Source organism: Danio rerio, chromosome 16 (genome assembly GCF_049306965.1).
Source record: "Danio rerio strain Tuebingen ecotype United States chromosome 16, GRCz12tu, whole genome shotgun sequence".
NCBI lineage: Eukaryota > Metazoa > Chordata > Actinopteri > Cypriniformes > Danionidae > Danio > Danio rerio.
The window spans coordinates 44900049-44916876 of record NC_133191.1 but is presented as its reverse complement, the minus strand read 5'-3'; the positions used below and the strand labels follow the sequence as shown (position 1 = coordinate 44916876).

The 16828-nt window shown below is 35.0% G+C and overlaps 1 protein-coding gene across 3 annotated transcripts in view; it reads left to right on the top strand.

The window, feature by feature from the left end:
• Nucleotides 1-16828, top strand: part of ndufaf6 (NADH:ubiquinone oxidoreductase complex assembly factor 6) — a 78349-nt gene that overhangs the window by 7429 nt on the left and 54092 nt on the right. For all 3 annotated transcript variants that reach the window (XM_021466778.3, XM_068214211.2, XM_073926517.1), the window contains exons 6-9: nt 1399-1532; nt 6589-6690; nt 8820-8876; nt 12840-13326. In XM_021466778.3, the coding sequence (XP_021322453.3) occupies nt 1399-1532; nt 6589-6690; nt 8820-8876; nt 12840-12968 (422 nt within the window). In that variant the 3' untranslated portion in view covers nt 12969-13326. The remainder of the gene's footprint in view (nt 1-1398; nt 1533-6588; nt 6691-8819; nt 8877-12839; nt 13327-16828) is intronic.

Below are 16828 nucleotides of genomic sequence, written 5' to 3'. Positions count from 1 at the left end.
CACACACCGCACGCATTTAACTTTGCACTGTTTTTGCATGGCAAATGTGACAGGATACACATTAATATCCACTGCTGTGTGGAAATCCGTTATATTAGCCTACAAAATAAACCTGATTTAACGTCCACAAACCAGGATTGAATCTTCTTCTTTTATAATTGTACTGACATGCGGCTGCGGTGATAAAGACTGTAAAATCGCTGTAATTCATTACACACATGCACTGTTTTAAAAGCATTTTAAATTTGTAAAACTCATTCTTGATCACATTTGATGTTGATTGATGATCACAGCGAGCTGAACAGATCTTTTAATCCCAGTTGCTTTGCGCACGTCCTGTTTTGCTGATATGATTTTACACGTTACTATTCAGACATGTCAGTCAATTCAGTGGGCAGGGAAACCGCCCTCCTATGTCACATTACGGTCGGCCTCAAAATGGAAGGGATTTGGATTTCTTTAATGTCAGGAAATTTAAAAAAAAAAAAAGAGACTCGTTGGGTTTATATCACTCTAAAATTACTGTAGACACACTATACCTGCACACAGTTCTGTCTGATTTTCATAATCGGTGCCCTGTTACTGTAAACATATCATCTGATAATGATAATTATTATTATTATTACTGTTTCAATAATTGTTATTCATATTTAATACTGTAGCTGTAAAGTTGCAAAAACATTTGTGGTGTTTTTGGTTTTTTGCTTTCCAACAATGCACATTTGCAGAAAAACAAAAGCAAACTTGTTTGAAATGTGTCTCTTTTGTTGACAACAGACAGTTTCATTACAATATTCGGGAGATGTTTGATATATTTTGTATTCTGAAATGTACATTAATGGTGACTGAAACTGAAAATGATTTTTATCTGAGCTGCTCACATAAAAAAATAACACAGAAGTGTGGTACAATTACAATGCAGAAGTAGCAATTTGACAGCCACAGAAAGACACATCGTATTCTCAAGCATTATTAAAATCAATTTAAAAACACACTCACTCACAAACCAACCAACCAACCAAACTATCTATCCATCCATCTATCCATCTATCTATCAATCTATCTATCTATCTAGACGGATAGATAGATAGAAAGATAGATAGATAGATAGATAGATAGATAGATAGATAGATAGATAGATAGATAGATAGATAGATAGATAGATAGATAGATAGATAGATAGATAGATAGAGATGGGAGGACGGACAGACAGATATACGTCTTTCTCTATCCATCCATCGGTCTGTCTATCCGTCAGTCTATCTTTTCGTCCGTCCATCCGTTCGTCCATTCATCCATCTATCCATCATGAGGGACACCTTTATAAATCATCAATATAACTCCAATCAGTTGAAATGGTCTCATTGAGGTGTGTGTTTTGTGCATATGTTTACATAGGTGTGAAAAATGTTCATGCTGATCACGCCGCGAGCCACATTGGCAAAGCCCAGGGCATCTTGACCTGTCTGCGGGCGACCCCATTTAACAGCAGCAGGCGGAAGGTCTACCTGCCCATGGACATCTGCATGCTGGTGAGCACATCTGCCGTCATCTCTGAAGCTGCCTGTAATTCCATGCTCCTGACATCAGGAGGACGAAACACAATCCATGTGCTGTTTGTGAAGCTGCCCACTGCCCTCTCGGCTGCTAAGCCCAAACCCATGGGCTTTGTTTCAGCCATCTGTGCACCACTGCAGCCTGAACAAGCCATTAGAATCGGGATTTAGACGATCAAGGCTTTAGTGTTACAAAAGAAACGAATATGATCTGTCGTTTATCCTCCGCTAATCTCAGTCATTGTACAGTATTAAGATCAAATTGTTACGTTGATTGTTTTGCGGTATAAACGCGCCTTTGCCAAAAGGGGGCGCTGTTGTTTCACTGTAAATTAGGAGAACAGGTTGTTTGATTTCTGAGGTTACTCACCTGAACATTCATTCATTTATTCAATTATTTATTCATTTCTGTTTTCGTTTATTCATTCATTCATTCATTCATTCATTTGTTGATTTTTATTTTTATTTAGTCGTTCATTTAGTTGTTTATTTTTATTTATTTATTATTTTTTTCATTTATTTATTTGTTTTTTTAATCATTTATTTTTAAAATATTTACTTTATTTATTTATTCATTCATTCATTTTCATTCATTTATTTATTTATTGGTTTATTTTAATTAATTCATTCGTTTGTTCATTTTTATTATTTATTTATTTATTCATATTTATTATTTCATTTATTTATTTATTTAATTATTCCTTTATTCATTTTTATAATTTTTTATTTTTCATTCATTTATTCATTCCTTCATTTATTTATTCAGTCATTTATTTCTTTATTTATATATTCATTCATTTATTCATAAATAATTTTAAAAATATATATTTATTAATTCATTCATTCATTTATTCATTTTTATTTATTTATCTATTTAATGATTCATTTAATTGTTCATTTATTTATTTATTGATTGATTTATTTATTTATGTATTATTTTTTTTCTTTCATTCATTTATTTATTTATTTATTCATTCATGTATTAATTTTTTTCTTTTATTTATTTATTTTATTAGTTAATTTATTCATTCATTCATTTATTCTTTTTTTTTACATTTATTTGTTTGTTTGTTTGTTTGTTTTTGCTGCTGCATAGTTGATCGTTTGATTGACACGCATTACTTATTGTCTTTAGTAGTCATTTCTAGTTAACTCCCTTTATTGAATTAAAAAACATTGAGACAATACAGTTTGGATTAGGTTTTGTGAACCTATAATTCAGTAATTCATGTTGAATTAAAGGAGACAGCAAAAGCTTTTGAAGGTTTATCTACATTGCAAGAATATTTACCGTCAGAACGGAAACAATGCCAATGTGCAAGTGCTTTCAAGATTAGCCAAATTAGTTTCTATTACAGGACAGGTTGTACTTGTGTGTTCTTTTTATATTAAATAGACTGTAAGGACTGTTTTTGTCACAGTTTGTTTGCTGTAAAATGCCACTTTCGAGAATCAGGACAGATCAGTAATGATAGCTTACAATTACACTACCTGGTTATTCATGCTGCTGATTACCTGCTAGTGCTTTTATTTTGCCATCCAGATTTTGTTTGAGGAACAATTTTCCTTTAAAAATAGATACTAAATGGCAGCTTCTGCAGTATTTGTTTATTGATCACATGGATTTATCAGTGTTTCTTCAGCAGCACAATCACAGACACTCAGAGGGGTTTTATATCTCTGTTTGGAACGAGATGCTCACAAATATAAAGAAGTGTAATTATAGCAAATGTTTTCTTTGAAGAAGTCTTGAGATGCAGTCGTAAACACAGAATCTGTTATGTGCTGCATACAGATTTTTCACACTCTCATCCAGCATACTAATTTAAGATAATTTAAGACACTTTTTCTCTTCTGGAGAACGTCTTTTTTGTTTTATTTCGGTTGGAATAAATGCAGTTTAAAAAAAGTTGATTAGCTGGTTCAGGTGTGCTTGACTGACTGACTGACTTACCTACCAACCTTTCTAACCTATATGACAAACACGAGGGTAGGAAAGGAATGGTAACAGAAGGGTAAGAACAGACAGCAACAAAATTCAAACAACAGCACAGTGTAAATTAAATAAGGACAAACAATATCAACAAACAGGGATATCAAAACTATTGAAAGCACTAGCAAAAAGCACAAACGCAAACCATCAAAGCAAGCCAAACACTTTTTAAAGGAGAGGTGGCATGAATGGATTATAATACTTCAAATAAATGCAGTTTAAAAAAAGTTGATTAGCTGGTTCAGGTGTGCTTGATTAGGGTTGGAGCTTAACTCCCCAGGACACCGGCCCTCCAGGACCGAGTTTGGACACAGCTGCTCTTACCTAATGTAGGCCAGGGGTGTCCAAACTCTGCAGTGTCCAGCAGATTTTAGCTCCAACTTGCCTCAACAAACCTGCAAGGATGTTTCTAGAAAGCCTAGTAAGAGCTTGATTAGCTAGCCCAGGTATGTCTGATTGGGGTTGGAACTAAACTTTGCTGGACACCGGCCCTCCAGGACCAAGTTTGGGCACCCCTGATCTAAGTAAACGAACGTGTTGATATGCATATCACTTGACTGACTGACTGACTTACCTACCAACCTTTCTAACCTATATGACAAACACGAGGGTAGGAAAGGAATGGTAACAGAAGGGTAAGAACAGACAGCAACAAAATTCAAACAACAGCACAGTGTAAATTAAATAAGGACAAACAATATCAACAAACAGGGATATCAAAACTATTGAAAGCACTAGCAAAAAGCACAAACGCAAACCATCAAAGCAAGCCAAACACTTTTTAAAGGAGAGGTGGCATGAATGGATTATAATACTTCAAATAAATGCAGTTTAAAAAAAGTTGATTAGCTGGTTCAGGTGTGCTTGATTAGGGTTGGAGCTTAACTCCCCAGGACACCGGCCCTCCAGGACCGAGTTTGGACACAGCTGCTCTTACCTAATGTAGGCCAGGGGTGTCCAAACTCTGCAGTGTCCAGCAGATTTTAGCTCCAACTTGCCTCAACAAACCTGCAAGGATGTTTCTAGAAAGCCTAGTAAGAGCTTGATTAGCTAGCCCAGGTATGTCTGATTGGGGTTGGAACTAAACTTTGCTGGACACCGGCCCTCCAGGACCAAGTTTGGGCACCCCTGATCTAAGTAAACGAACGTGTTGATATGCATATCACTTGACTGACTGACTGACTTACCTACCAACCTTTCTAACCTATATGACAAACACGAGGGTAGGAAAGGAATGGTAACAGAAGGGTAAGAACAGACAGCAACAAAATTCAAACAACAGCACAGTGTAAATTAAATAAGGACAAACAATATCAACAAACAGGGATATCAAAACTATTGAAAGCACTAGCAAAAAGCACAAACGCAAACCATCAAAGCAAGCCAAACACTTTTTAAAGGAGAGGTGGCATGAATGGATTATAATACTTCAAATAATAAATTACTAATAATTCAGGAAGCCTAATAATTCTGACTTCAACTGTATACGAAAGTCAGAAAATGATTGCTATTTGCACTGGATAGCGATAAAGTAAAACTATTTATTAAAATAAATGTATTCTAATTTTTTTTCTAATCTAATTTTCAATATTATTAGTAAAATAATGAATTATTATTAACCATATGCTACTGATAAGTGAATAAGTGAGCTTTGAATTATTAGCCCCTCTGTTTGTTGTTTTCCCCAGTTTCTGTTTAATGGAGAGAAAATTTTCTTCAACACATTTCTAAGCATAATAGTTTTAATAACTCATTTCTAATAACTGATTTATTTTATCTTTGCCATGATGGTCGTAAATAATATTTGACTAGATATTTTTCAAGACACTTCTATACAGCTTAAAGTGACATTTAAAGGCTTAACTAGGTTAATTAGGGTAACTATGCAGGTTAGGATAATTAGGCAAGTTATTGTATAATGAAGATTTGTTTCTTATCAAAAAATATAAAGCTTATAATAATAATAATTTTGTCCAATAATAAGGATCTAATAATGACTTTTAAAAAATTCATAACTGCTTTTGATCTAGCTGAAATAAAATAAATAAGATTTTTTTCAGAAGAAAAAATATTATCAGACATACTGTGAAAATTTTCCTTGCTCTGTTAAACATCATTCGGGAAATATTTCAGATAGAAAATAAAAATCAAAGGGGGGCTAATAATTCTGACTTCATCTGTGTATATGTATATATGCATACATATAAATACATATACATATTATGTATTTATTTAAGCCTTTTTTCTTGGTTAAATACAAAACCAGCACAAAGGAAATACACACATAGCAACCCCAGTGATAAATCAGAAAATAAAAATTAATAAATTAAAGTGAATAAATAACAAACAAAAGAGGGTATTTACCAATCAAACAAATTATATTGTCAAATGTAATTATCAAAGTGTGATCAATTTATCAAATAAATCATTGTCAAACAGTAGCACTTATCAGTTTTGAGGAAATCCAGAAATGGTTGCCATACAGTTTACAATTGGTGTTGAGATTTTGGGTACAAGGAGTGTATTCTTGCAGGAGTTAGACCAATCAAACGAGGACATTGTTGGGACTTTAGAAAAGTGTCTAATGTAGTGAGTTTTTTATTTTTATTTTTATTTTGTTTTTAATTTCTTATAATAGTCGTAAATGCATTGCAAAAAATAAATGTCTCCAAAAATTATTCTCTATCTCTCTTTTTTTCCCCTCAAAATGTTACATCAATATATCTTCATATGAGATTTGTTCTTTTTGAGTGTTTTCTTTTATTCTGCTGAACAAAATATTTTGTTGCTGCCTAGTTGAATTCCATAGGAATAGAAGGCCACATTCTTCAAAATATCTTCTTGTCTGTTCAACAATATTGGAACAACTGCTAAATTAGTGTACTTCCATTTTGAGATAAAGAGCAATCTCTTGAAGTGTTATTATATTTCACCTTAAAATATGCAGGAATAAAGAAAGCATTCTGTTATCATCATCCTCCCTTTTCTATCTATGAGTTAAAATTTACTGATAATGCACTTTCACTGTTTCTCACCCAGCATGGAGCGTCCCAAGAGGACTTCATCCGTGGCAGCAGGGACCAGAACATCAGAGATGTGGTTTATGACATTGCCAGCCAAGCCCATGTCCATCTCCAACACGTATGAAAAGCTATATTACTATCTGTGCTCAGATGGGAAATGTGTTGTATGTTGCTCAAGAATTTAAGCATTTTGCATGCTATTATGCAACTTGATTAATTTTCAGAAGTGAAATCACCCCTCCTCCACCAGCAGCTCGTATGACCCTTAAATGTTGCCTTCTCCTCATTACTGAAATTATTAAAGTCCACAGAGTGTTCCAGGTAATATCTGGAGGAAACGCTAATCAGAGATTTCGTCAGATATTACTCACCTCAATTTGCATATTTGGTCAGGCGGTGTGAATCAAGGTTACCGTCGAATGAACTCAGTGCAGTCGGGCCACGGTTAAAATGTTACAAACGAGCAAGGGCAAAACTGGAAGTTGATACTTTTTATGTAACTGCGGGTTAAATGTTTAGATGAGTTCTGAATACATTTAGCATTTTGCCCCCACAAAAAATCTAAGAATCAAAGATTTTCTATGTAATGCATTTGTTTATTGATATGTTTGTTTGTGATGTGCGATTAACTACATGACAATTAAGCACATATTCTCCATAAAACATGTTAAGATTAATTAGCCATAAATGATTTTTAGCTGAACCTGCAGTCCTTTGTAATTTAAAAATCACAAGTCATAAATATTAAATTAATTAAACTCAATAAATAATGTCCATACTCTACTGATAATGTACGAGAGGCTGGAACTAGCGACCTTCTTGCCGTGAGGTGAGTGTACTACCCACTGCGCCCCCCTTAAGCCCGTTTGCAGACAAATACTGTATAAACGCATAATATAAAAACAAATGTCTCAAGGCAAAATGTGTTAATATTTTAACAAGAGCTGTTACTTTGGCAATGAAGGTGTATGGTCATTTGTTTGAGGTATTTTAACGTGGAAAGTCATTCTGACCAGTTCGTTTGAATCAGTGAAATGTTAACTTGACAGTCACTCTGATCAGTTCATTTGAATCAGTGAAATGTTAACTAGAAAGTCACTCTGATCAGTTCATTTGAATCAGTGAAATGTTAACTTGACAGTCACTCTGATCAGTTCATTTGAATCAGTGAAATGTTAACTAGAAAGTCACTCTGATCAGTTCATTTGAATCAGTGAAATGTTAACTAGAGAGTCACTCTGATCAGTTCATTTGAATCAGTGAAATGTTAACTGGAGGGTCACTCTGATCAGTTCATTTGAATCAGTGAAATGTTACTTAGACAGTCACTTTGATCAGTTCATTTAAATCAGTAAAATGTTAACTGGAGAGTCACTTTAAACCAGTTTATATGAATCAGTAAAATTTTCACTGGAGAGTCACTCTGATCAGTTCATTTGAATCAGTGAAATGTTAACTGGAGAGTCACTTTGATTAGTTCATTTGAATCAGTGAATTTTTAACTAGAGATTCACTCTGATCAGTTTATATGAATCGGTGAAATGTTAACTGGAAAGTCACTTTGATCAGATCTTATGTATCAGTGAATTTTTAACTGGACTAATCAGTTCATTTAAATCAGTGAAATTTTAACTGGAGAGTCACTTTGATCAGTTCATATAAATCAGTAATTTTTTTACTGGAGAGTCACTTTAATCAGTTAATTTGAATCAGTGAGATGTACTGTCTGAACAGGGTAGGTTTTATAATATGCATTTATATTTGTCTTTTATATTTTACTCAAGATTAGTATTCAGTAGTTATTAGTATTAGTATGTTTAGTATGATTAGTATGTTATTTTTTAAATTATCAGCAGGGTATGGCCAGTATTATTTAGTTTTGCCTGTATTGCCACTCAAAGTGCCAGCAGCTTGTGACTTTCTAGCATTTTATGAATCACCAAAGGAGCACAGTTGAAAATCATCTATAATGTTGGACTCAAGAAAAAACCTACAGTTACTTCTTATTTTCATTTTTGGCTAAAGCACCCCATTAAATGTATTATGTGGAAAATGTGCTTAATTGTGATGAAAATAATCTCACGTCGCAAACAAAGGAATCAATAAATGGATGCATTAATAAGCATATCAAAAAAATAGAATTTATACGTAATTATGAGCTTGTAAATATATCACACAGCACAACCGTCATAGTCTTGTTTTTGATATAAGCTTGATATCTTGACTCATTACTACTCTGTCTTACAGGCTAGATCATTCGCAGAGAGCGTTCCACATTCAGCCATGCCTGCTTTCCTACAAACGGTGAGTAATTTCAGCTTCTCTCTTCTCCCAACGCCACACAAATGTGATGTGACACAGAAGCTCATGGCTGATCCTCATTCTGCCTCTAAAAGAGGCGGATCCTCATCGCCCCACATGACTCCCGCAAACAGCTCATGCTCTGATTACACTTCTTAAGCTTTTTTTCATGCTTTTACAGTCTTTTCTCTTAAGGGATGCCCGCGTGAAAAGAGCTGAGGGAGTAACTTGGCGTAATACGAGGGAAAGCATAGGGGAGCAGTTTGTAATTTTCAGTCCAATTCCAGCCTGGTTGCCGGTGAAATGCTTTCTGTGAAGCAAATGGCCCATAAAGCATTTTTTATTCACTTTCCTTGACTGTAATGTCCTGCTCCTACTTTCATTTCCTCGTCCCTGTGCCTAGCTGTCATTCGTATTCTTTATAGCCGTTTTCCCCCGCAGGTCTTTTAGTGACACATTGCGCTCCACTTGCTTTGGCTGGTGTTAATCGTGACTGTGCGCTCACAAAAGGACTTTACTGTAAGGATTGACATTTGAGGATTGTGTTTTGTGTGGGTTCATTCACAGTCGCAGGAGAAATTATTTGAACCCTTTGGTGTTATTGTAAATGGCAAACTCAAAATAAGTCAGTCAGTAAGCCTACATGTGTTTTCTTCTCCTGAACTGTGACTTAAAACGGCGAGGTCAATCATTTTCAATCTTTTGTTTCTGAAACAAATCATCATCTTAAAGGCATATGGTGGGAAACAAACTACTCTTAGAAGTACTTGATTCTGATTGGTCGGTAATGACATTCCAAAGTACATTATTGGTTACAACATGGGCTCATTCTGGAAACGTAGCCCTATATACATTTCTGGAGATGGCAGCTAGAGGAGCGTATGAGTGCATTTTCTGCTGCACCAGTTTTTTCCAGTGTCTCGTCGCGTATGTCAAAGGATTTGAGATGCAGAGAGGAGAGGACGACGCGGTTTGAGTATGGTGAAAACGATTCCAGGAGGCAGAAAGACAAAAAAAAAGCCAAAAATACAAAAAACAAATAACAGGGTTAGAACCTTGTAAAAAATCTGAAAACGTGGTAAAAATCAGGCTGCTGTTTTTTTTTTTTTTTTTTGATTGCTTTTGAAAACAATGTCAGTTGGGTTTAGGGAAGTGGGTGAGTGCTGGTCAATCTGTGCTTTTTAAAACACTATCGGTTGGGTTTAGGGGAGGGTGTTTGTGGGGGTATGGGTTGGTTGGTTGGTCAGTCAGTCGACAGTGGCCTGTGGTGGATTTAGGTGAGAAGAATGGCAATCGCGAGAGAAATTTGAGATCTCAAAAAGCATACACGACGACCTCTGGTGAATTTACGAAAACAAAAATGGCAAAATTACGTAGCTCCTGGGATGTATTCGGCGCTCTCCAGAAATGTATATAGGGGTACGAAATAAGAATGAGCCTGGGTTGATGTTATTACCTGGTAACAACCATTGAAACTAATAACACCTTTATCCAGAAACTTTGAATTATAATTAAAAAGTTTTATAGAATTAAGCCTGTCACAATAATCAATATATCAGCTTATTACATAACACATGGCCATGACCTCAATCATTGTTTGATGATGTAATTTATATTGTCCATACAAAAAAAAAGCAATATCAGCAATATTTTAAATGATTGCACAACATCTCTATGTCTATTGAAGGTGTCAGTGTCAGTATAGTTTAAAAAAACTTTATATTATTTATTATAAATTATTATAGTATATTTTTATGCGAGGTCTGTTTTTACTTTGCACTTTTTTGTTAACATTTATCATTATTGTTATTATTTATTGATTTATATTTATATATACGTTTTTACATTCTGGTTCCAATTATTAAATCGATAAAATGACAAATTAAATGAATAATCTTCAGAATAAAATATTATGTGTTCTTTGAAAGAGTGTACTTCTGGCATTATAAAGGGAGTGGCATACAATGGTCTTAATGACAATAATATCATTTATCGCAATGTAATTTAGTGCAATATAGTGTACAAGAAAAAAATAGGTCTTGTGACAGACCTGTATAGAATACTTGATTCTGATTAGTCCCTTACAACATTACAAAGTATATTATTCACAGATAACAGCTGCTTAAAGGCGTCTTGTGACTGAATAATACGTATTTGTTAGAGTTGGCTGCATCCAACCATTTTTCTATTTTTAAGCTTGACGTTAGTAAATTATTACACAGCTCATATACAATCTTTCCGTCTAGTTTTTTTTGCTTTTGTGGAAAGTACCCAACTAGAAAACAGAGTAACAAACATCTAGGGAATTGTTTTTTACATTTTTACAGAATAAAACTCTTGCGCTCCCATCAAACTATTGTTTATTGATATAAACAAGGCATCTCAAAGTCTGGACCTGGGGAGAATATAATACTGTGTTTTGCACCATGTTTGACCTACTGTACCTCTAGTTGATTTTTTTACTTTTTATGCAGAATTGCTGATGCTTAAATTATGCATCACTTCCCTCATTTGCACTGGGTATTAATGTATTTTAAATGAGAAAAAGCATTACATTTTTTAAATAGTTGATTTACACTCACTGGCCACTTTATTAGGTACACCTGTCCAACTGCTTGTTAACGCAAATTTCTAATCTGCCAATCACATGGCAGCAACTCAACGTATTTAGGCATGTAGACATGGTCAAGACGATCTGCTGCAGTTAAAACCAAGCATCAGAATGGGGAAGAAAGGTCATTTAAGTGACTTTAAACGTGGCATGGTTGTTGGTGCCAGGCAGGCTGGTCTGAGTATTTCAGAAACTGTAGATCTACTGAGATTTTCACGCACAACCATCTCAAGGGAGATTGGCCAGACTGGTTTCAGCTGCTAGAAAGACAACAGTAACTCAAATAAACACTCATCACAACTGAGGTTTGCAGAAGAGCATCTTTAAACACACAACATGTACAACCTTGAGGCAGAAGGGCTACAGCAGCAGAAGACCACACTGGGGGCCACTCCTGTCAGCTAAGAACAGGAAACTGAGGCTACAATTCACACAGGCTCACCAAAATCAGACAATAGAAGATTGAAAAAACATTGCCTGGTCTGATGAGTCTCGATTTCTGCTGCGATATTCGGATGGTAGGGTCAGAATTCGGCATCAACAACATGAAAGCATGGATCCATCATGCCTTGTATCAATGGTTCAAGCTAGTATAATGGTGTGGGAGATATCTTCTTGGCACCATTGGACCTAATAGTATCAATTGAGCATCATGTCAACGCCACAGCCTACCTGAGTATTGTTGCATCTTCTGATGGCTACTTCCAGCAGGATAACGCACCATGTCATAAAGCACAAAGCCTCTCAAACGGGTTTCTTGAACATGACAATGAGTTCACTGTACTCAAATGAGCACCATTGGGATGTGGTGAAACAGGAGATTTGCATTATGGATGTGCAGTCGACAAATCGGCAGCACCTATCATGTCATTAAAGACCAAAATCTCTGAGGAATATTTCCAGCATCTTGTTGAATCTGTGCCACGAAGGATTAAGGCAGTTCTGAAGGCAAAAGGGGGTCCAGCCCAGTACTAGTAAGGTGTACCTAATAAAGAGGCCGGTGAGTGTATGTATGGTATAAGTTTTCCAGGCCTTTGACATTGATGAAAATTCTGATGATAAAAAAATACATTGCTATATTGTACAAACTCAATAGACCTTACTGAAGCAATTAAACTCCACAAGATTCACATATTTGTATGTTTCTGAAGTGATATTTCAATCATTTAAATAATCTGTTATATACATATGTTAAAAAGACATGGCACCACTTTATATTATATTACCTGATTCATTTTTGCCTTTCACTTTCTTCTTAGTACTTTTAAAGCATGTCAGTAATGTATCATCCTTTAGGCTCGCTCAGACGTAATTAAACTAAGCTTGTTTGAGCTTCTTTGTGTTCTGTGCCTCAGGTTGTTTTGGAGGACTACCTGCAGAGAGTGAGGAAAGTCGATTTCGACGTGTTTCACCCCAGCCTACAGAAGAGGAATCCAACACTGCCCCTTCAGCTGTATTTACGGTCATGGAGAAAGATCTATTGATCATCTGCTTTTTAAGATGAGCTCCTTGTCAAACGAACCAAGCTCTTGCAATAAATGATCAAGCTACTGTTGACAGTTATTGCTGTCGTTTTTCATGCTAGTACAGCTAGAAGAAGTGTTTGATTATTAAATAATTAGTATTCGTACAGAAAATAACCACAAATAACAGCAAGACACATTCTGGGAGATGATAGAATCTGGTTTGGATTTGTTCAAGTGTTTGAATAGTGTTGGTGGCATGAATTGAAGCAAATATTTTAACAGTTTTCTCTTTAATTATTTCAGGCATTTGTGAACAAATTGGCAAAAGTGTTACATATTTATAAGTGAGGGATGTGTCACATGCCTCTTCTGAGGGGCAAGGTCTATCAATTCTGTTTCCCATTGCATGTTCAAGTGTGGAGCAAGGTGCCATTTTTTTAGTGACACAATCAAGAGATTTATTTAGTCATAAAAAAACAGTCATCCCTCTGCCACAAAAGCTCTTATCTGATCGACAGGAAAACAACTCCTGGCTGTTTGCGACTGCTCTTCAGCTGCAGAGAATATTTTGCTGGAAGCTTGCCGCTCTACTTTGCTGCGCTTAACTCATTCAGACACATTTCTAAAGGAAAGAAAAAAACATGCAAACATTGTGTTCAGTTACATATAGAGCCTAACTTTTAGTTCAGTGGATGTGTAAGATTCTGAATATTTACAGTGATGTTAGAACTATTGTATTTGCAGAAAATCTTTGTATATGCACAATGTAATTTTACACTTGGGCCATTCAAGTTTTTACACCAGATATTAAATAGCATTTTCATCGATCAAACCACACTAAATACTGGTTAACAGTATCAATTTACAAACTCAAATGGGGAACAATAACGGCATATAACAACACTTACAAACACATTTACATTATGCAAGGAAAAAATATCCCTGTGTATATATACACACACACACACACACACACACACACACACTAACCGGCCACTTTATTAGGTACAACTTACTAGTCCTGGGTTGGACCCCTTTTGTCTTCAGAACTGCCTCAGTCCATTGTGGCATAGATTCAACAAGTTGCTGGAAATATTCCTCAAGGATTTTTCTCCATTTTGGCAAGAGAGTCTAACACAATATTAATTATTTTTCCCATTGCACCATGACTTTATATTCCATGCTGTACATTCTTTCTGTTAGGTGACAAGACATTTATCTAAGCAAAGTCAGACCTACTGTCAATAATTACAAATCAAACATGATCATATTTTATTTTGGTAAAATAAGCATAATCTAGAGGCCTTTCCCTTTCATATAAGCCACTTCTGATATCAAATAATTAACTAGAAGTCAAGTTAATATTTGTTGTTCTTAAATTTTGAAAGGCGACAAGACTTTTGTCAGGTAGTGTATGTTAACCACTCAACTTTAAACCAGCTTGGCCTGGCCAACGCAATCTCACGGCAATTTGTAACTTTTTGATTTAGTGGCTAATTGGTATGAATTCGTACGATCTAATTGGTACAATTTAACACGATTTGCTCATCACCCAATGACGGTTGGGGTTAGGGGTGGGGTTTGGTGCCACTCCTCCTTTTTAAAATCTTATATTTTCATATGACTGAACTCCACCAATCTGACAAAACGTGAAATACTTACGTTTTCTTGTGAGATCAGGCTGGCCAGGCAGGTTTAAACCAGTTTAGGATGTTTTTTTTTATTATTTATGGCTTTTCCATAGAAATTAGCTGTCATTTTACACGCAACCATGTGAAAATACAGATGAAGAATGTTCTGACGATGAATATTTTAATGGCACGATCAAAAGCAGTTTATTTAGTCATTAATACTTATAACAAATTTGTGCAACAAATGAGTTTAGGATCAGGATTTCATTGCCACATGTGATGACATTTGCCATTTTGTTCTTATAATAAGCCAAGGAACGGGGAAACTAGAAACGGTTTATGATTACCTTTACAATTAAAGTGATTCTAATAGCATGCAGCCATGCACCTAGTAAAATAAATGAATGATTAATGAGCATTCCTATAAATTTGAACTGATTTGGGTCAAAGGACACTCTTATAAACCGTGTATCTCCACATTCTGTAAAACACAAAAATGTAGTTCATTAGTCGACTTCTGCTCATAGATAATAAGCACTTTTACAGCCTATTTCTTTTCTCAAATGCTATTGAGCCTGCTGGAGGTCAGTGATTAAGCTTTGCCCTAGAAAGGAGGTGTTGAAATGAAACGAGACACATTTCAAGTAATTATCTTTGGGGGATTTGCGTGCAAATAATTGCCTTAGTCAGAGAGATATGTCAGAGTCATGTTGCATCTTTTTTTATTTATACAAGTTAGTCGAGACGTTCTGATCCTGTCATGTTCTTTCTGCTTTTCCTGACAGCCAAAGCTCATTCAGTGGTTTATTTCAGTATTTCCTCACATTTTCTTTCACAATAAAGGGGGTAGTTCACCCAAAAAAGAAAATCCTGTCACTATTTACCCACGACTTTTTTTAAACCAGTTTGAGGTTGTTTGATATAAAAGAAGATATTTTGAAAAATGTTGGAAACCTGTAACCATTGACGTCCATAGTAAGAAAAACTAGCTGATTAGGTTTTCTAATTATCTTCTTTTGTGTTCAACATTTTGCAACAAGTCAAGGGTGAGTGAGAAATGGCAGATTTTTCCAACACAAGCTCATTGGAAATGCAAGCTTCAGCATTTTTGTGGGAACAGAAACGTTGACTGCAGTTTTAGAAGTAAAGTGAAGATTGTGGGAGATATGACACAAACAGCTTTTGTTCCTTTTTAAATTGATGATATAAATATTTACAGGAACATATTGTCGACAAATAAAGCATTATTTTTATGCACAACACCAAATAAATGTAAAAAAAACAGCTTAACATTAGCAATGTTTCCATCTAAAGATGCTAATTAAATTTATGTGCAAAACTGGAATATTGCATATAAGATTTGCGAGTAAGTTTCCATCCAAGTAGTCAAAGAATCAGAATCGTCACTTCCTGATAAACTGGCGCCAAATATCAACAGTAAAAACTGAATTTGTTGCGGTAGAAGCTGCATGAATCTTTTCCTCATATAAAAAATGACTTGCGCCTCAGAAGACAGCATGCAGATGGCGTTTATAGGTAGAGATATGGAGCACAGACGCTCTTGACAGTTCTGGAGGTAATTAATTATATAATAACACTAATACTGAAATGGTTAAGGTGATTTAGAATGACCAAAACAACATCTCAGATGTTTTACAGTGTGCTCAGCCTGCTGGTTTGTTCATTCACACATATTTTTATCATCACATAACTTATTTAATGCGCATACTGGAATTTGTTCGTAAGAGTTTTTCCATCGTAGTTTATAAGCAATTTTTCTTATCGAATGAAAAGTTTATCCTACTCTATTATGCGCATATGTTTTTATGTGCATTTTTAAAATGTATGCACATCATGGCGTTTCCATCAATCGATTTTTATGCACATAAAATTAGGTGGATGAAAACATAGCTACTGTCTATGATTTGTACACTGTAAAACATTCAGGGTTCCACACAATCGATTCGCATGGCACAACTTAAAGGAATTAAGTTTTTTAATTAATCTTATTAGCTTTTACAAATTAGCACACCGATGTCATCTCACGCTTAAGGAAACTTAACCTATTAACCTACCATTTTTAACTTTTAAAAGCCCATTTTAATTTAAATGTTGACGTTTTTTGTTTGTTTTTTTACATATAAGCAAAGTGCAGTGTTAACGTTCAAACTATTTATAATGTTTACAGTGGCTGACAATAATAAATATTCGTAATAATAGAAATTCATCTGCCACGTTTTAGAACTG